General features: G+C 33.2%; 1 protein-coding gene across 2 annotated transcripts in view; it reads right to left on the bottom strand.

The window, feature by feature from the left end:
• pps (protein partner of snf) overlaps positions 1-21,279 on the bottom strand; it is a 285,519-nt gene that overhangs the window by 171,886 nt on the left and 92,354 nt on the right. The window contains exons 2-7 of one of the 2 annotated variants that reach the window (XM_089598135.1): positions 9,994-10,124; positions 3,711-3,953; positions 2,486-3,592; positions 2,138-2,407; positions 1,570-1,950; positions 845-972 (exon numbers count right to left, since the gene is read on the bottom strand). In XM_089598135.1, coding sequence (XP_089454261.1) covers positions 845-972; positions 1,570-1,950; positions 2,138-2,407; positions 2,486-3,592; positions 3,711-3,953; positions 9,994-10,117 — 2,253 coding nt within the window. In that variant the 5' untranslated portion in view covers positions 10,118-10,124. The remainder of the gene's footprint in view (positions 1-844; positions 973-1,569; positions 1,951-2,137; positions 2,408-2,485; positions 3,593-3,710; positions 3,954-9,993; positions 10,125-21,279) is intronic. The other variant, XM_089598136.1, reaches the window with a different exon arrangement.

Below are 21,279 nucleotides of genomic sequence, written 5' to 3'. Positions count from 1 at the left end.
AGTTGATTAAGTTATTAACTAATCTAAATAAGCTTTATCAAGGCTGTTAGAGAGGTGATATTACATGTACTGCCACTAATATATTGGCATGCTAAATGCTCTGGCACGTACTCGACAAAATAAATCAATAAAATGAAATAAAATAGATTAATTAATTAGCAATTCAAATGTCAAATTTTGCAACACAGAAATAATCGATTCCTAATTTACTTTACAACTTAAAAAAAACATTTGGAAGATTAAGTTTTCAGAATAAGAAAATAAGAATTATATCTGGAAAATTAACTTTTAGAATAAGGAAGTCAACTTTTGATTTGAATTTGAATTGATTTTACCATTCTGCTAGGTTCGACACCATAATTTTAAGTGCATCCTATTGTGAAAGTGATTCTGATAATATCAGGACACTTATACTTTCCAAAATCTTCAGAATTGTATGAGATTTTACTCATTACAATTTTTGTTGTATTTTTTCTAGTTAATTTTTTTTCATTTGCCAAAATATTGCTAAATTTTACTCTCATCAAAGCCTATTAAAAGATTAAAAACTTTAACATTCTATAGATCAAAAGAGGCGTGTGATGATCAATATTTAAAAAATTCACATAGTTACTCAACGCTTCTATTTATCATATTTTAGAGTTAACTGTTATCATAGAATTATTATAAAACCACTGAACCTTCATTAAGTACCTAGCGTAGTTTTTAAGGGGTAAAAACTACAAAACACTACATGATTCCTTACTTCATTAAAACAGTAATCGATTACTACGTGGCACAGGTCACACTGTCCTAGTCAAATACTTTTTAAAATAATACTTTGCGCAATCAAGTGAAAACTTACGTGTTCTAAATCCGCACCAAGGGTTTCTTGTAACAATAAAGCCTCTGCTAATAGTTCATCATTTGGTAGTTGCTTATCTACTTCCACTCCTAAAGTAGCCAGCAAATGTTCGTCAGCTTCAATTCTACCTGTAATTGCGGGTTACACAACGATTATTACATGATTTTTTAATTTGATAAATTTTTTTTTTTTTCGTTTGTACTGAGTAACAGTCATATAGTAATAAAGCTCACAGTACAATAATTAATATATCATAAAATCAATTATTTATATCGTTTACGTCGTTAAAGTATAAATTAAGAATTAAAGTTTAGTAGCCAAAAAAAGTGAACTTACTTTCTTAAACAAGTTTAGCAATACTACTATGATCTGTTGTTGCAAGAACTACCTTATAAGTTGTATTTGGCAGTTATACAAAATAATTTTTCAAAAATTAAAACAGATTGTAAGTTAACTAAATATTACGTAACCATCAAAGTATTTCAATCATTAGATTAATTTTAATGTTAAGTTAAATAACGGCATTACGTACAAAATTAGTTATAATAATTAAAGCAAATTAAAGATTGGCACTTGTGTGTCAAAATATTTAATGAGAAAGACTTTTAATATAAAAGAATTTTTATGATTAATGACTGTTTAGTTATAAATGACTTTTTTTCATTAGTTTTTTAAATTGAAACAAACTTACAATAATTTTTGCTATATCATTGAGAAATACTAACCACAATCTGTTGCAGAAGGAATCAAGTCTGATACTTCAGATGGCTTACATATCTTATTATCTTCTAAAGGGCCTACTAGAACAGGTGTATCACTGCTCAACTTAGTAACTATTTTATTTGCAGGAATGTCAAGAGGCGAACTTCTTTCTACTTGCTCATGAACTATATTTGTGGAGGTTATTGATGGAATTACATCACTTGTAGAAGGCAGTAAGGGTGTGGCTGAAATTAATGACGCGGCAGGACTCTCTGAAGTTTTTGTTTCATAATTAGAGCCAACACGACGTATAATGTCTGGAGTTGAGAATAAAGCTGGACCTAGAGCTTCAGCGACCAAAACATCTGACTTACGGTATTCTTTTTTAATAACTTTTTTGACAACTACAAAAAAAAAGAAAAGTGTTAAATTAAATATATAATAAATTTTGTTTAAGTTACTTGATTATTATTTATTATTATCATTATTTTTTTTATTTTATGATCTAAACTAAAAAAGTTAAAATTTTCAACTATTAGGTCATTTTTTTGCTAAGGCAAACAACGTAAAAAAATGGCAACAGTTCTTCACCATTAGATACTTTGGTATCAGAGAGTTGGGTTTCTTCAACACTTGATTTATGCCATGTATCAGAAATGTTATCTCCTTTTTTCTTCTCTTTCTTACTATCTGTGGACTTTTGACAATTCTTAGCTTCTGCAAGTAGTTCAGTTTTCTGACAAGAACTAATAGTCTTAAGATTTACATCGTTACTAGCAAAATGATGCACGTTGAGCGATGCTAACCCTTTTTCCATAGTTAGAGGTAAGCCTGGGACTTTGACATCTTTAAACATAGGAACTTTTAAACTTTCACTTGTAATACATGTATTTTTTGGAATAATTAAATGCTTCTTTAAAGAAGGATATTTTACGTTACCTTTTTTTACACCAGTTTGATTTTGAGCAAATGGAATATTTCTGGCTGGATCTAGGCTTAAATTTGAGAACAATGAGTCCTCTTTAATTTTGTTTGTTTTAACTTTATTCATAATCTGCAACACATTCTGTTTCATTAAAGACGGTGATACTGGTAGTAGTTGTGGCGGTAATGGCTGTTGCTCCAGTTGTATCTGCGATTGCGGCAGTAAGTGTATTGTCTGAAATTTTGTCTGGGATTGTGTCCGTAATGGAATCAGCTGCTCTTGTGAAGGCGTTCTTATTAGTACCACTGAATCTTCTTTTCGTTTAGGTGATATAATTTTAACTGTCCGACTTAGTGACTTAGAACTGTGTTTGTTTAACTTTTCTTCTTTATCAGAGTTCTTCATCGTGCTTCCAGTCTCTACCATCTCAAAGTCGAGGCGGCGAACCTGCTCATTATCAATCAGCTTATTGGAACATCGCCTACGGAGGGCCGCCATACTGCCACCCCTAGTTGTAAGGCCTCTACGCCCTCCTCTGGCCCGGATGCCTCTTCTAGGAGACCAAGGTCCAAAGTCACTATCACTGTCGGAGTCAGACGCGGAAGATTCAGATGATGAAAACAGTTGATTATCAGACTTCTCCAGCAGTTGCTGTTGCACTGTTCTCTGATCATTTATTTCCTGATCTACTCTAACCTTAGAACTTGTTCTACCTTCTACTTGTGTTAAGATTTCATGTGCATCAGTGCTGCTACTAAGTAGCTTCGAAGGAGTTGTTATACACTGCAGTTTGCTTGCATTCAAGGCTCGCTTGGATCGATTCACAAACAAGTTTGGCTGCTGAACAATTTTCGAAGTAATGGATATGACTTTCTGTTTGACCAGAGCTGTAGGGACAGTGCTGCAGCTACTGGAAGATATTGCCGATATTTGTTCTAGATCATCCTCCATTAATAAGTCGTTATGATCAATAACAACAGATTCGCTCATGCCAGTACAACTGTCATCAGGTACTGGATCTGCAATCTGGGACTGTAAAGATGAGAACCTGCTAGTGTAACAATGATCTAGCTCTATGCTGTGCTTTATAGAATTCTGTTGTTCTTCAACAGTCAGCAAGTCTATTAACAGAAAATTTCTGATTAGGTTTAAGTTAATAGACTAGACAGATAAAAATGTAGTTATTTTTAGGAAAACTAAAGAAAAGTTTTTTAAAAACTGGAGTATACCAGGACTTACCAAGCATTGCGGTGACATTTTCACCGAGTATCTGCTTGGCCTCTTCACTTTGAAGTGCTATTTCAAGTCGCTCTAATTGTTCTGAATCCATTTCCATGAATGGGTCAACGAGAGTAGCAGGGTCGGATGCATTGCCAGAAACAAAGGTTGGTGGATCAACAGTCAGCGTAATATTTCCTTTAACCACATCGTCACCTATCTGACCTAATTTTACTACGCTAACATTAGCGTTCGATTGGTTGACTGAAATGAAAATGTATCTAATAGGTACACGTTAAGGGAAACAAAAATACAATTGAGTAGGACAATCCTAAAGATAGTTTTGCGTTTTTTTAGCTTTACTTTTGCTTACCAGCAAAAATTTATCTAGAACCAGGCTCATGAGAAGCTGCATTTGAATCGTCTAACATGGGCCAACATACTAAACTAAACCGATTATCGTATGTAATCGATCGATTATACACAGTTGAAAGAAAACTTTCTATAAGCTCGTAATTAGACAAGGATGTGCTGATAATAGTCGACCGCAAAATCAATTAGCTCATAAAGGCCCGCTTGAAACTTTGCAATATAACAGGATTCACACTTGTCTAGATAATAGGCCCAGGAAACTCTATAAGTCGCGTACACGTAATCAACAACATGGCAATTTGCAACGCAAAAACGGCCCCGCACTGAGTTCATCAAGGCCTGGTTTATTTTTGCAGGAGATTAAGTGTGTAGTAATAGCTGTTTAAGGGAAAGTGGGTTGTCCAGCAAAAGGCTTTCAGTAAGCAGGGTTTCCCTTTTACGAAGAACGCAAAAAATGGCCCCGCAAGTAGTTCTTCGAGCCTGGTTAATTTTTTCAGCAAACTGTAGGTTTGGTTATGCTTCTCAAAAGAAAAATAGGTTTCCTAGCAACAGGCTTGCAAAAAGCAGGTTTTCCTGCTCCAAAAAAATTAAAAAACTTGGCGTTTTATCAGCTTTTTTCGAGTCAATATTGAGCAACTTTCTTCTTATTTGTCATTCTTGGGTCACTTAACATAAAATAAAATAAATTCAGCTGGATAGTGCAAACCATGTTTAAAATTATATTAAGACAGTTAAATGCGATTCCGTTCATCTATCAAAAAAATTATCACAACCGTCAAAGCGATGAAAAACACCGAATAAATCGAGAAAACATACGTATAGGTATTTACATTCTTTAACCAGATAACAATTAAAAACAAACTTCCGGTTTACCGTTTGTTACAAACATAGTTTTTTTTGTGTATTATAGTGTCTTACATCCCGGTACCAGAAGGATCCACTACTTAAGGCACTCGACACTTTGGAAGGGGACAAAAAGAGGGATAGGTGGCCACCCATTACTAGGATATGGTAAGGAGAAAAATAAAAAGTTTCGCTGCGTTGAGGTCACCCATCTCGTCCGCTAAGAGCAGGTAAAAAAGCACGTGTAAAAATCACAGAGGTACTTGACCAAAATTATCACACTAGCCGGGAATCAAACCACGATCTTCCGCGTGCTAGCACATGATCTAGCCGACTGAGCCATAGTGCACTCACAAATAAATTTTGTAAATGTCGATGATCGTTGTAGTTTCGCCATCATTCGACAAAAAATAAACAGTAGCAATGCAGTACATTGCCAATTTTTTTGTACTTATTTAAATAGGTAACTTCTGTTATTCGCACACAATATGGTCAACCACATCTTTAAAAACCATGTTGTCAGTATCATAGTCGTCAACGTCGTAATCAGTACTGTATTGCAGAACATCTGTCAAAAAAAAGTAAAAAGGTTGCGATCGATTCTGCTCGATTGATACTGCTGTGTAAGGTAAGTGTAAGAATTTGAATTTTTTCATTCATGATTACTTATTAATGCCATAGTAAGCAAAACCCGGCACTAAGTAAGCTCATTGATTTTATTATTTTTTCTTGCAAAAAAATTAAATAAATGACTATAAGACATGAGCTCTAGAGTTGTTTAATTATTTTTTTTTTTAGTTCCCTAACTGATATGTAAAAAATTGTGAAGTGAGCTTCGGTGCTCAGTTGGCACATTGGATGTAAATTTGTTCGAGGTAATGAATAATATGTTAGCGAAGTGGATTAGATGGATTATTAGGGTCTCAAAGACATTGGATTAGATCAAACTTGGAATTTTTTTTTTTTTTGTCAAAAGTAATTTTAATTACACAAAATCAGGTATTTATTTAAGCGAACAGTCGCTTTATTTTCTTGGGTGGCATGTTTCGCTGTTCCACCATAAGTAGGTAGGTACGTACGCGACGCGCAATCCTGCGCACGATCGATAACTTCTTATTTTGTTCAAGTCTAAAAATATGTGATTACTTTGCGTGGATAAAGCAAGCGATGCATTAAGCTAGGTTACTGTATGCCAATCACCAGTAACAAAATGTTTAATGCATGTCATTCAGCGTTCTTCCAAAGAAATATTTTTTGTACAATTTTTAAAACAACATCAAGGTTCTATGAGGATTAGATGCGCTTTTTTCTATTACATGTGGCCAGTGCGGAAAACTCCTATTTTTCGCACACTAGTGCGAAAAATTACTTTATGCAATTGATTTGTACAAAGTAAAAATTAGAAAAAGAACTACGCTGGTAAGTAAGCAGCACACAAAAAATTAAAATGACAACTCGCCTAACGAGGTAATGACTTGTATGTTATTAAAATGCTCAAGCTTATGTAACTTACAGGAAATGAAAAATAAAAGAAGAGGGGATTTTTCTGTATTTGCAAAACAAGATTAAAGAAGGTATAGGCCACATGTAATAGAAAGAAACGCATCTAATCCCGATAGAACCTTGATGTTGTTTTAAAACTTGTACAAAAAATATTTCTTTGGAAGAACGCTCATCAGCCATGCATTAAACATTTTTTTACTGGTGAATGACATACAGTAACCCAGCTTAATGCATCGCTTGCTTTATCTACGCAAAGTAATCAAATTTTTTTAGACTTGAACAAAATAAGAAGTTATCGATCGTGCGCAGGATTGCGCGTCGCGTACGTACCTACCTACTTATGGTGGAACAGCGAAACATGCCACCCAAGAGAATAAAGCGACTGTTCGCTAAAATAAATACCTGATTTTGTGTAATTGAAATTTCTTTTGACAAAAAAAAAAAAAAAAAAAAAAAAAAAAAAAAAAAAATTCCAAGTTTGATCTAATCCAATGTCTTTGAGACCCTAATAATCCATCTAATTCACTTCGCTAACACATTATTCATTACCTCGAACAAATTTACATCCAATGGGCCAACTGAGCACCGAAGCTCACTTCACAATTTTTTACATATCAGTTAGGGAACTGAAAAAAAACAACTCTAGAGCTCATGTCTTATAGTCGTTTATTTAACTTTTGTGCAAGAGAAAATAATAAAATCAATGAGCTTACTTACTGCCGGGTTTTGCTTACTACGGCATTAATAAGTAATCATGAATAAAAAAATTCAAATTTTTACACTTACCTTACACAGCAGTATCGATCGCAACCTTTTTACTTTTTTTTAAAGTTATTAAAGAAAAATGTAACATGGAATCTGTGCTGACGATTCCTGATTATTTATTTATTTATCTTTCACTTAATGAAATAATTAACCAATCGGCTAGCAGAGTGCCGAAGACAGCTTGTAAGTTTTTACACTTTAATTGAGAAATCAAACAAAAATAATTGAGTAAGTCAGAGCCTATGTCTTACAGCCATTTATTCATCAGCACTCAAAGAAAATAATAAAACTATTCACCATCACATTAATAATAAATGTCGAAAATGAATACTAACATTTAAGTTAACTAGTACTGATTATTAACGGGCTTCGTAATTAAAAATTAAAAAATAATAACATTTACACTTGGAGAACAGAAGGGCTCACTCGCAACTTTTTTTATTTTTCCTGAGCAACTAAAGAAAAACACAATAGGGATCAATTCATCGTTCAAGAGTGAAAAGTAAAAATAATGATCTTACTGGTTGCCTAGGCTTGCTTGCAGCTTATGAAGTGAGTACTCAAATAAATAAAATTTCTTGTGGAAACTATAAAGTTCGTTAATGTCCGTGTTAAATGGCCGTTTATTTTTTCATTTATAACTTAAGGAAGAGTAATAAAATTATTAATGTTTTTGAGTGCTTAAAAACATTTTTATCTGTAATTATTTAACATACTTAAACAAAAGAGAGCTACTTAACATCGATGCTCGATTGCCTCTTAATAATGGTTCATAACATAGAGAAAAAATAGTTATGATAATTACTGCTGATACTTGTTCACTAAAAACGATAGAATTCCTTTGCAGCGATACTTCCCTGCTGCCTTGTCATCAGTTCATTGAATAAAAATAACAATTATGAAAGTTGTTTACCGCTGGCAATTACCCACCTGCTTTTTAATACTAAGTAAAATAAGTTTCTTTTTTTAAATTAGGATTGTTAGCACTGAGTCACCATCGCCTGCTTCCTTATAATTCATGGTGTTGTGATAAAAAATTACTTAAATACTTTACACTTATGCTTGATTATTTACATATTGATACTGTATGAATTAGTTACAAAATACCACGAATGACTGTTCACCATGCTATCGAAAGTGTGCGAAGTAATAATAAATAGCATATTTATTTACTACTTGTATTTTTGTACCGTCTTCTAAAATAAATTATCTAGTTACTAAAAAAAAAAAAACAAGTACTCAGCGCCTACTTACAAAAATTAACTACACGCTCACTACCTTACCATCAGTTTATTATCGACCGTAGTCTTGTTTTTTTCTAAAAAGCCCGCTATTTTTTTCACCCTATGCAGGTAAAATACCTGCTGTATAGACCTGTACCCTAGTTGATCAACATCATTTTCTCACTACAAACAAGCCTTCCTTTTTTTGCCTGCTTCTACTACTTGCCTCTCTTCTCTTTCTACTACATAAGGCCACTCCTCTACGTCGCATAACTCTCACTGATTGGTCGATTTTGCAAACAGTTTATTCGTCATATTGTTTAAACAACGCATTCAATCGGAAAGGTGCAATAAACTTTTCGTTCATCTCAACGAGCTTAGTCACACCATATAATTTTCTAGGATCATTTTCGATACACCCTGTATACATACTACGAAAAATTTTCAGTATTTTAAACATTAATTATCCACTTCTCTCTGTATGCTTTATATAATTTTACATTGAGTGTATAAAGGATGACAAATAAGAAGAAAGTTGCTCAATATTCGCTCGAAAAAAGCTGATAAAACGCTTAATTTTTTCATATTTCCAAAGTAGGAAACCCTGCTTATTGCAAGCCTCTTGCTGGGCAAAGCATTTTCTCTTTAAAAGGCATAACTTAACCTAAAATTTTCTGTAAAAATAAACCAGGCCTGATGAACTCAGTGCGGGGCCGTTTTTGCATGGCAAATTGCCATGTTGTTTATTACGTGCACGCGACCCATAGGGTTGCCTTGGCCTATTGTCTAGACAAGTGTAAATCTTGTTGTATTGCAAAATTTGAACCGGACCTTTATGAGCTAAGACATTTTGCGGTCGGCTCCCAGACTATAATCTAGTAGTAAAGCTGAAAAACTTGCGCAATACAAACCCTAATAAGTACAAAGAGAGGAGGAGAGCGATTAAAAGAGATTGAGAAAACGGTGAAAAAGGTTAACGTTGTAACATTTTTTGGTAAACGTAGACACTAAAAAAAATTCGGTAAGTCTAAGAATACCATACCAAGGTTTTGTCAAAGAAACTGACTTATTACATAATAAAAGCTTTTAGCTCAACCACACTGTTAGTTGCAAAATCCACTCGGTAGCTTTGGGCGAGCTGCGAGCAAAAAAACAGCAGACTTCTCTCTCACCTGGTTGATTGCCTGGTATTTAGGCACGTAACGCACCCAAACTAAGAAAATAGTATGATTAACTTAGAAGTACTACCTTACGACATTTGTATAAGTTTTTTTTTTTAATACATAAAAAGTGTGACTGACGTTTTGTGTAATCGGTACACTTACTGTGCTAGATGCAAGTAATAGCGAGCCGAAGAGGCACACAAATAAAATCAGTACGGAAAGAGGAAGCCAAGCTCTGAAAAGCCACAGTAAATACTGTACTCTTTCGAGGCAAGATCACTTTTATTTGCGTTACCATCAATCTTATTCATCTTAGCTAATCTTGGTACAGGATTGTTGACTAGGTCGAATTTTTTTCAATGTATAACAATAACAATTCACATTAAATTTTATAGCTTTAGAGGGATTACGACTATTTCACCTTTCAACACTTACGTATTAGACTTTGCAGAGTGTCCTGGTCAACGGAAATGATTCCACTGTCGTTTACCATGAGAATAAGGGTATCATCTTTTTTGGAACATTCCTTTTTGTGCTCTACAATATACGTGCTTGACATGTTTAAGCTATAAAAAAAAAAAATAATTAGTTGTTTTTTGAGAAAGCACATCTACATTTTTTTTATGAAACATACATGTCTGCTACAAGTCTACAGCAAAATACTGCGAATAATCGGGGGTAATTGCAAGCAACTGCACAACGCTACAGACAACCATGAATTGCAGTGCAGTAGTTAAAATATTAATCTACTAATGTTTAACAGTTATCTATATTTATTTGTCATGTGGACAAACTCCTATCACTACCCTCCTCAGTCGAAATGGTAGCTGGCATGTCCATGGGCTCTAACCAAAATAATATGTGAAAGCAATATCATCAGAAAACAAAAGTCATTAAACGTAAACAGATAAAAAAACAAAAAAAGAGCTCCTATTTTATAAATACAAAGGAACTAACCAATAACGCTTTGCACATATTCTTCCATGTTGATGCAAATCATGTACTTCAGTTAAAAATACAAATTCACAAGTACTAATAAACATAACTTTAAAAGTGTGTGCATATTACGCCTTATTACTACTACTGCTATTATTTAAAATAATTTTTTGCTTTTGCTGTTCAAATCTTACAAGCTCTCGAACTATCTCTGATTATACTTGTGCAATTTAAATCGGCAGCACTAAGAGTAAATTAGAACCAGAATATAAATATTTTATCTTAGTTTGCTTAAGTGGCTCTAAGCGATATGTCTCACTCTTCAAGCGTTTTTGCACAAGCTTTTGGACAGATTCATTCTCTTTCCATCTCTTCCTCATGAGGAGGAGAATAGTACCCCCTCCGTAACTTTAACTCAATCCCTGCCCACTTTCCACAACATAACTATCACGTTCAACTGTGGGTACCAAGAGCTGTATAAAGCAATACGCAAGCATGTTCATGTTTCTAATGTTACTATATAGGTACATTAACAAACTCAAAAGTTGTTCACGGTGGAGCAGAAGCAGAAGTGAAAGCATTGGCATATAGATCTATATGCATGTAAAGATAACCAAAAGATCTGTTCGACAGCAAAAGTTGGAGACCGTGGGTATCCTGAAATACCAATTTCGATGTACAACAACCGTGTACTTGCAGTAAAGGAAAGTAAGTGTAAATATACTTTATCGACTAAGCTAATGCTTCTAAAAATATAGATATATAAATCAACGCTATTTTATTGATTCTGTTCATGCTCCACAATAACTGGCCTTTTATTAGTGATGTGAGCTGGTCAACTGACGGTCATGACTCTACCCTAACAGAAAAAATTCACAGTTAATGACAATTGACAATGACCTGTCAAAATTTTTCATAAACCGTCAAACCTACATCTATGTAGAGAGTGACTAGCAATTTCCCACCCAAGACTCACTAAATGGAACACCGTAGTGTGTTGACACGTAATGTAAAACGTTTTCAGTTAAAACTTTGCATCTATTCTTGACAGTTTTTAGAACTAAAAACTTTCTATTAAAAACATTTTTGTTTGGAATCCTTGCAGTTTATTTCGTCAAATAATACGATGTAAAAATTTAAAAAATATAATGATGCTGAAGTGTACCGTGCGTTCCTTACGCTATTAAACAGTTGTTGGGCCTAAAAGGCCGTTAGTAATAAGGGTACTATTTTATTAGACACTTCCATAGATATATGTCATACGCCTGGCGCCGGAGGCGTGGCCAGGGGTCCTATTTTGGCCAGACGTTACGTGACCGGAGCGGCAAGAGAATTCTAACCAATAACTTAATAGCCCTTGCCAAAGATTTGTAAATAATGGTGTTGGATTTCGCGCGAAATTTGAATTCGATTACTGATACTGCCAGGTTGGTAAAAACAATTTTTTTACGGAGGAGGGAAATTTAGGAGGGTGGTTTAAGTACCGACTCTGCTCAGTCACTAAGCATGTAACAAATAAAAGTATTGTAAAGGTGGAAGGTGCGGGTAGTGTGTGGGGTTTTAAAAATAAAAACAATTTTTAATATATTCAAAACATATACTGTATAAGAAACTCACATTACACTGATGAACATAAAATTTTAAGCCTACATATAAGTTTAAAATAACGTCCAATGGTGGTAGTGTCAAATTTTTTATATTAAAAAACAAAACGACGTTCAGACCGTTTGGACAATGACCGAGCCTTTATCAGGTACAGAAATCTATGAGTAATAATAATTCGTTACAATACAAATTTTGGTAAATACAATAAACAAAAATTAAGTGAAGTGCATAACATACCTCTGAAACGTTGTTTTGTTTTTTAATAAATACAAAATTTGACAGTACCACCATTGGACGTTATTTTAAATTATTAAACAACTGTCATTGGACATCTTATTTTACTACATGTTCATTGTGACAACTAAACGGCAAACAAAATATTCAAATCTTCTACCCTGTTATCAATCTTATTTAATTTGAAATTTATATCATTGAAAAAAAAAATCTTTAAACAGTACGTAATTAACCTAAAAATACCACACAAAAATTATTTTTAAAGAAGAGATTATTGATTATAGAGTAAGAATTTTCTTTGACATGTTTTCGTAGATATAAGAAGTGTTTCTTGATCAGATTTTTTAAAGACGACACACTGATTTTATTCATTAAAGTCATACTTTTACATAAAACAGTTAACTCGTCTACTATAATGTCCTCACATTCATTGACTAACGTTGTTGTGCGTTCAATGTATTGAAATCTTTCATCCACGCATATGGCAGCTTAAGTGAGTCCTAAAAAAGTGCGGTGTTGCATAACAATTGTTGAACCGAAGGTTTATTTTTCTACCACTATCTTCTCCGTTAATGATTTCGTTTCCATCAAAGATTACTGATTTCATTTTATAAGGTGATGCGAGTATCAACTTATTATGACCCACTTGCATGCGTTCCATATGATTGATGTTTTTATTATTAAAGTAATCATTTCTAGAAGAAAAATAATCTTCAAGTTCACTCCATACATGCGCGTTTCTAATTACACCTCCTGTAAACTGACATTTGAACAACTGTAAGGAAGGCTCGAAACACTGACAATGCATATTGTAGTAAAGCCCCATAACAATATTGTAACTATCTTGTTGAGTCGATAAGTATAGAGCAATACTTTTGCAGTTGATATAGTAGCGCTTTCACTGTCTGTAATATTTTCAACAAAATTTACTAAGTCGGATCCTGGTTTATCATTGTCACGCATTAAAAAATGTTTTTTTTTCTGATTGAATAGATCCATTTTACAGATTAATGTGTCACAGTTAATCTGAATCAAACAACCCTTCACTTCGAAATTTCAAGAAATACGCACTTGCAACAAGGTAAACGTCATCCACGCGTCCGTCGTTATCCATGCCGTAAGGGTGACGGACACTCTCATGAAAAGGTGATACCCTAGCGGTAAAATTTTTTTATTCTGCTGCACTCTCCCTGTCAAGTTTTTGTCGATACATGAATCACAAGGATGTCCTATAGATAGTACACCATTCGTTTTTATCACGTACAATGCTACGAAAAACCTGCTAAAACATGCTTAAACGCGAGCTTAAACCAATATTTGTCTTTCTTCCAGTCATCCAAAAAGTATTCGCGAAAAAATGTAGGATTTTTCCGACATCTTTTTCAAAATATGGAAAAGAGTTAGTGACGACAGTTGGGAAGTATGCAATTGTCCCTCAGCTACAATTTATTTATTGTCTCTCAGCTAAAACATTTTTGATCTTTTTCAAAACATGAAGAACTATAAAGAATAAAAGTGAAAGTGTGTGATTGTTTTTTAATAGTAATATTTGACGTCATACTGTTCATGTAGAATTTCCCATGCAGTGATAAGAGTGGAAAATACTTTAAAAAAAATCAGTTGTTATCCGATACTCTCAGCCAAATCATATTTTCTTGCTGATACGCTGCAATAACTCTACGTGTTACATCCTGTTCGAAGTCTTTTCTATTGTCAATTTACTTAAAAGTTTTATACAGTATATTTTTCGTGATCAGCGACCCGAAAAACCCCTGAATACTAAATCTGGTGCAAATTCATTCATTTTTACCACGTTTTTATGTACCCTGAGTAATCGGACTACCGAAATTTAACATATATATACCAACTTTATATATATATATATATATATATATATATATATATATATATATATGTATATGTAAGTTTCAAGTTGCTTTAAACGTGAAACTTCGGACGGTTAGGAGTGGTGTTGAATGGCACAAAATCAGACACAAGTTGATGCAGAAAGAAATATAACTGTAATTTTAATAACAATAATAATTGTAAATAACAATACACAATATTAAAATTAAAACAATGTTACAATGTTGATTACCTGAATCAACAATTATGTCGCTTTAGGTGTTACAAGCTTACATTAACAACTTTACATTACACAACAATTATACAATACAGTTTTATATTTGGTGCGAACACATTGAGCGCTTGTAGCTAACTGACTAGAGTACGTGGACAACGAGAGGCGAGGGTGGTGATGACGGTTGAGCTGTGTGCTTTCATAATGACTCATGAGAATCATGAGTCGCACCAGCGGCTAAGTTTGTAAGTGTTAAATACAACAAACTTATATCCCCCTTCCCCGAGAGGATTCGGCAGGAACAGGATCGTAAGGGATCATTGTACTCTCATGAAAAATATTTAAGCTTTTTTTTTTTCTCTCACCAGTATCTATTTCGTAAATGGATTCGGATAATTTTTTTGTTATTCTAAATGGATCTATCCTGGACTGGATCTAACTTCTACTTATTCATCTTATTACTACTCTGAATATAAACTAAATCATTTTTTTGATATTCTATATTTTTAGTATGTTTATCATAATACTGTTTGTTTACAATATGTGATCTGTTAGCATTTTTCTGTGCTAGAGATCTGTTAAAGTCTAAATTATTATTTATATTTGTGTTTATTTCTCTTGGAATTATTGAGTTATCCTCTCCTGTTAATAAATAATTGGGTAAAAACCCCGTCAAGCTATGTATCGTATTATTATATTCGCGAATACATTGTTCTGCAATAATAGACCATGGTTTTTGTTTATTTTCGTGTATTCTACAACGGATTCTGTTTATCAAAGTTTGATTAGTCCTCTCATTCTGTCCGTTTGAAAATGCACAATCTACTGCTGTGAAAATTAATTGAATATTTTTCTGATTTAAGTAATTTTTAAATTCTGTGGAATTTATCCCCAGATATTGATCTGTTAAAATTATCCCAATATTTCCTTTGTTTTCAACCGTTTTTACCAAATGAATGAAATCCCGTGCTATTTGTGTTTTTGATGTCAAAATAAATGCGTATCGAGTTAATTGGTCCACCATCAAGTGTAAGTATTTTTTTGGGGATCTGTTTCCACTGAAACCTCCAATTGTATCTAATGATAGTATTTCTAACGGTTTTGACGCTGGACCTAATTGCGACAACGGAGCTTTAAAATTGCCAAATCTCGTTTTATTTTTTATACATATTTCACAACTTCTGCAAACAAGTTTAATATGTTTATGCATATTCTTAAAATATATGACTGGTGTAACTGTTAATAACATTTGTTTGACACCAATATGCCCTTGTGAATCGTGCAGTTTCTTAAGAACCGTTAAACCAAATTTTTCTGTTAAATATATTTTTTCTGTCCTATTTAGGTTTTTATATATAATATTATCTTTTATTTTACAATATTTATCACGAACTAACTCTTTTTGATCATTCAAGATATTTTCCAATGTTAAAAAATTTACTATCTTTATTTTTGATTCCTCAACATTGTTGTCATCAGACAAAACGGGATTTCTTGAAAGACAATCAGCCTCCGAATTGTCTTTTCCTGGATTGTACTAAATATCAAATTTGAATTGCGATATATAGTTCGAAATATGTAAGAGTTCTGTATCTTTACAATTTTTTATATTAAAATTTTGTTAAGGCTTGTGATCAGTGAATACTTTAAAATGTAGGCCTATTAAATAAGACTGCCAATATAAAATGGCTTCTTTTATCGCTAAACATTCGATATAAATTGCCCTTTTTGTCTTTTGAGATGAATTGAGTTTTCGTGAAAAATAAAATACTGGTTTAATAGATCTGTCTTCCTGGGATTGTTTCAAAATTGCACCAACTCCTTCTAAGCTAGCATCTGTGTAAATGTATATAGGTTTATTAGGATCAAATATTGCTAATATCGGTGAAGTACACAGATAATTTTTTATTTTTGTAAAATTTTCCTTACATTAGTTTGACCACACAAAATTTAAATTTTTCCTCAGAAGATTGTGTAAAGGCTCCAGTACAATTGCTGATTTGGGGATATATTTTAAATAAAAATTTACTTTGCCCAAAAATTGTCTGATATGTTTTCTGGTTTTCGGAGTGGGAAAATTTTTTATCGCTATTATATTATCGTTAATTGGCCTTATGTTATTGTTTGATATTATGTTTCCTAAGTATGTTACTTCTTTCTGTGCAAAACTGCATTTATTTTCATGTAATTTAAAACCGTGTTCTTCTAAAACTTGCAACGTTCTTTGAATATGTTTAAGATAATCAGAATAGTTTTAAAAAAAAAATCAGAATGTCATCTATATAATTTATGGCAAAGGAATCCAAATCGTTATTTCTTAGTATACTAGAAAGAATCCGCTGAAATATAGCCGGAGCTGGCTTCAACCCAAAAGGTAAGCATCTCCATTGCCAATGACCATGATGAGTCACGAAGGCCGTTTTGTATTTATCCTTAGCTCGCAAGGGAATAGACCAGAAGGCCGAATTAATATCTAGTTTTGAAAAGTAAATACACTTTCCTACACGTACCACTAGATCATCAATTCTAGGAAACGGCTGGCCTTCAGGAATAATTAATTTATTTAATTCACGATAGTCAATACACAATCGCGATTTTTTCCCTTCTTTTTTTTTATAAGTCAAAGTGACTGGCGCGGCATATGGACTGTACGACTCTTCCACGAGTCCCACTTTTAACAAATTGTTTATTTGCGTTTCTATTTCTGTTTTATCCGGAATTGAGCATTTATATGGTTTTTTTGAAATATATTTACATTCAGTTAACTTGACCGTTGCCTCGAAATTTTTTACTGTACCAATATCGAATTTACTCTTAGCAAATATTGCCTTATGTTTTTTCAAGAGATTATTTAAATCATTATTATCATTTTTATCTTCGAGCATCAAATTTTGGCATTCTTTGGCATTTATATTTTTAGAAATAGAATTCGAACTTTAAACAATTTTTAAATTTTCATTCTGACACAGAGAAAACTCCTTGATACAATCCAAACCTATCAATAAGTGATCTTCGAATAAATCATTTTTAACAATTGTAAAAGAAAATTTTCGTGTTAAATTAAAAATCTTTAAATCTACCGTTACTGTTTCATAAGCTTGTATTGAACCATTTAATGTTTTTATCGATGTGATCCCGCTTATTCCACTTGTTAATGGTAGTGTCTTATAAAAATTGTAGTTCATCAGTGACACATTGGCTCCAGTATCATATAGCCCACTGGCCTCAGTATCATTGACAAATACCCTTAATTTTATAAGCGGGATCGAATTTAGTTTTTTCGTGTCTGCTGATTTTATAATCGAATTTGTTTTTTTTCTACATAAATTTTCTGGGTGGAATCTGTTCGGGTATCCAATTTTCTCGCAAATACGACAAGGTAAGTACTTTTGTTTCTGTGTATATGTATCCACCTCGGATCTCCTCGTATTTGTGTGTGTGTTTACAGTTTGCTCAAGTGTGCGCAGTACCGATATTAAGTTTTTAATTGTTATTATGTCTTTCTTATTTAAATGTGTTCTAACGGATTTTGGTAAAGCCAGCCCAATAAAATTGATTTGAGAATTTATACTAAGATCAGGATCAACGTTTATTAAAAGATTTCTCTTTTTTAATGCAAAATCCAAGAAAGGTCCACCCAACCAACGGAAAGAATAAGCTTTTTCAATCTCACACCAAGAAATCTCCCCCAATGTATCCAGAAAAGACTGTGCTCAATAATTCCAAGGCTTTATCAAAGCACCAGACTTAAATAGAACCGAAAACCAATCCAAAGCAGGTCCCTCCAAACAAGTTCTTAAAACCTCCGGAAACTGGGATTCGGCGATATTCAATCTTTTGCACTCAAGCATAAATAAATCTAACCACGACTTTGCGTTTTGATCCTTACTCGAAAATTTTTGCAGAATCATGTTGCTTGCAACAAATTTCATCGGATTATCATTATAGAAGTGGGCAATGTACTGTCCGTGGGTGGGGGGGTATTATCAACTACCTCTAAATAGTAACCGCCAAACACCACATTACCTTCCTCATCCGTGTAAGCTTCTTTTAATTTTTCTGTTAACGTGATGCCAATTTTACTGAATTTTCCTCTCGCATTCAGACTCATTACAGCTCCCTGGATCGTTGACAATTTTATCAATTCTGTATGTTGAGATATGGGCTCAAATTCGGGCGGGAAAAAAAATTTCTCTTCTTGTCCCAGGATTTGGATAGTCTTTACTTTTACAATCGTGGTTTTACTATCCTGAGCTTCCGCAGATAGGAGAAATGTTGCCTTGATTTTTCCTTCCATAATTGTTGATTTGTAAGTTTCAAGTTGCTTTCAACGTGAAACTTCGGACGGTTAGGAGTGGTGTTGAATGGCACAAAATCAGACACAAGTTGATGCAGAAAGAAATATAACTGTAATTTTAATAACAATAATAATTGTAAATAACAATACACAATATTAAAATTAAAACAATGTTACAATGTTGATTACCTGAATCAACAATTATGTCGCTTTAGGTGTTACAAGCTAACATTAACAACTTTACATTACACAACAATTATACAATACAATTTTATATTTGGTGCGAACACATTGAGCGCTTGTAGCTAACTGACTAGAGTACGTGGACAACGAGAGGCGAGGGTGGTGATGACGGTTGAGCTGTGTGCTTTCATAATGACTCATGAGAATCATGAGTCACACCAGCGGCTAAGTTTGTAAGTGTTAAATACAACAAACTTACATATATATAATTTTCCAACCTCTGAGGGAAACGGATCCTTGAAGCCTATTATCTTACGAACAAAATGAGACCAACATAAGGATGATAGAGTGAAAATCCAGGGGAAGAAAGAATTTTGACTGCTTTTTGGGCTTCCTGGACCACTGTGCGACGCTCGGTCCGTCAGAAGTAACTATCGCAGTGCAGACTAAAAATGAACCGGACACGTCAAGAGGAATAAAATATATAATTTTTGTAAGCGATGAAAAAAATTTATAAAATTATTTAAAACAACTTGTCACGCTGTAAAATTTAAAATGACTAATCCTGCGGATACGGCAAACACATAAGAGTGGGTTCAGATTTCAAGAACTTATTACAGTTATTAAAAAGAATAACTTCTCTAGTAATCATCTTGTAGAGATGGACTTGCACATAAATGAGGGACGGTTAAATGAGGGATTGGCGGGTACCTATTACAAACAAATTAATCAAATAAATTTTCAAGATATCTGGGGTGCATGCGAAAAAATTGAAGAAAAAAACGAATAATCGATATCACGAGAACTTTAGTAGTTGAGGTTTCATACGTCAAACTCCCTTAAGGGTTGGAAGCTCAGGAAGATAAATTAAATAATTAAAGTAAAAAAGGCATTTTAGTGCTAAATAATAGAGATAATCTATGTTTAGCTAGGGCTCTTGCATGAGGTAAAGTTTTGACCATGAACAATTTTTCGTTTGATTGGTCCCAACAATAAAAAGAAATAAAAACTGAAAATGAGCAGAAATCAGAGGCTATGAAATTAATGCAAGAGTGTGACGTTAAAATAAATAATGGACAAGGGTATGGATGTATGGAATTTTCTAAATTTCAGCGATATTTTAAATAATATAACGTATATGTTCGGATATTAAAACAAGTCTTTTGGTAATGATACAGCTCTTATATACAACAGTGATAATGACAAAGCAGTTTAGTGCAAATTATTTATAAACATCATGTATTATGATTACGTGGGGCATTATAAACTGATTAAAAATTCATTAACCGTAAGATCAATGTATTTTTGTGCAACGTGCAATAAAAATTACAAGCGCACAGATGAGCATGTTTGTAAATCGGTTTGCCCTGCATGCAAAGGGTCACGAAATTGTTATAACACCAACAATACGTTAAAAAAATTTGTACAGATTGTAGCAGAGAATTTTACGGGGATTAATGTTATAATAATCATAAGATACAAGGGCCGTTTGCGCTTACAAAAAATTATACAAGAGCGACAAAAAGCATGTGCGATGTAGTTAAAATTTGTAATGTATATGACAAGCTTATAAACTTAGCTAAAGGTAAGAATAATTGCGGAAAAAATATTGCAAAGAGTGTAAAAGAGATCATAAGTTTAACACCCTATTACGTTTAAGTATAATGTAAATACTAAAAAAATGGTTTTATTTTTTACAACTTTGAAATGCGTCAAAGTAATGAATTACATGATACCACTAACACGTGTGTACACATACCGGTCCTTTACGTGGTGCAAATACGATGCGCTGCATGTATATACGAGATAAAAGAAAATCTCCACGCAATTTGCCCCCTCTGTGGTATCAAACAACTTGTGTTTGAAGGTGAGGAGTGCCTAAACATTTTTGTTGATTTTGCAGTAAGATTTGAAAGTAAGACTTTTACTTCATTTATGTGTGTAGCGCATGACTCAAAGCCTTTTGATGGTCAATTTATATTAAAATATATAGTAGATAATAGAAAAAGATACCCCTAGGATTAGTCTTAATGGGCGCAATAGTATTATTATGTCGTTAGGAAAAACTTAATTCATAAATAGTTTACATTACTTACGTATGAAATTGGCTGATTTACCCAAAACATTTAGCCTTGCAGGAAATATAAAAAAAGGGTATTTTCCGCAGTTATTTGTTACGAAAAGTTAAAAATTATTAAGGTCTTTACCCGGAGTCTCGTTTCTACGCAGCAGATTCTATAAACACCCGCAATAGTGTATAGTTTTTAAAATGGTGCGATACGGTCACTTTAGACGTAAACGCACAGTTTGACTTCAAAAAAGAACTTGTTGAGTATCGTGTGTAACGTGTTAAAATATTACGTAAAACTTTCCAAAAAATTTTTAT

Source organism: Copidosoma floridanum, unplaced genomic scaffold (assembly GCF_036245765.1).
Source record: "Copidosoma floridanum isolate Cflo_tuat_1 unplaced genomic scaffold, Cflo_Japanese_pri ptg000005l, whole genome shotgun sequence".
Lineage (NCBI taxonomy): Eukaryota > Metazoa > Arthropoda > Insecta > Hymenoptera > Encyrtidae > Copidosoma > Copidosoma floridanum.
The sequence above is the reverse complement of the archived record's forward strand: the minus strand, read 5'-3'. Positions and strand labels throughout refer to the sequence as shown.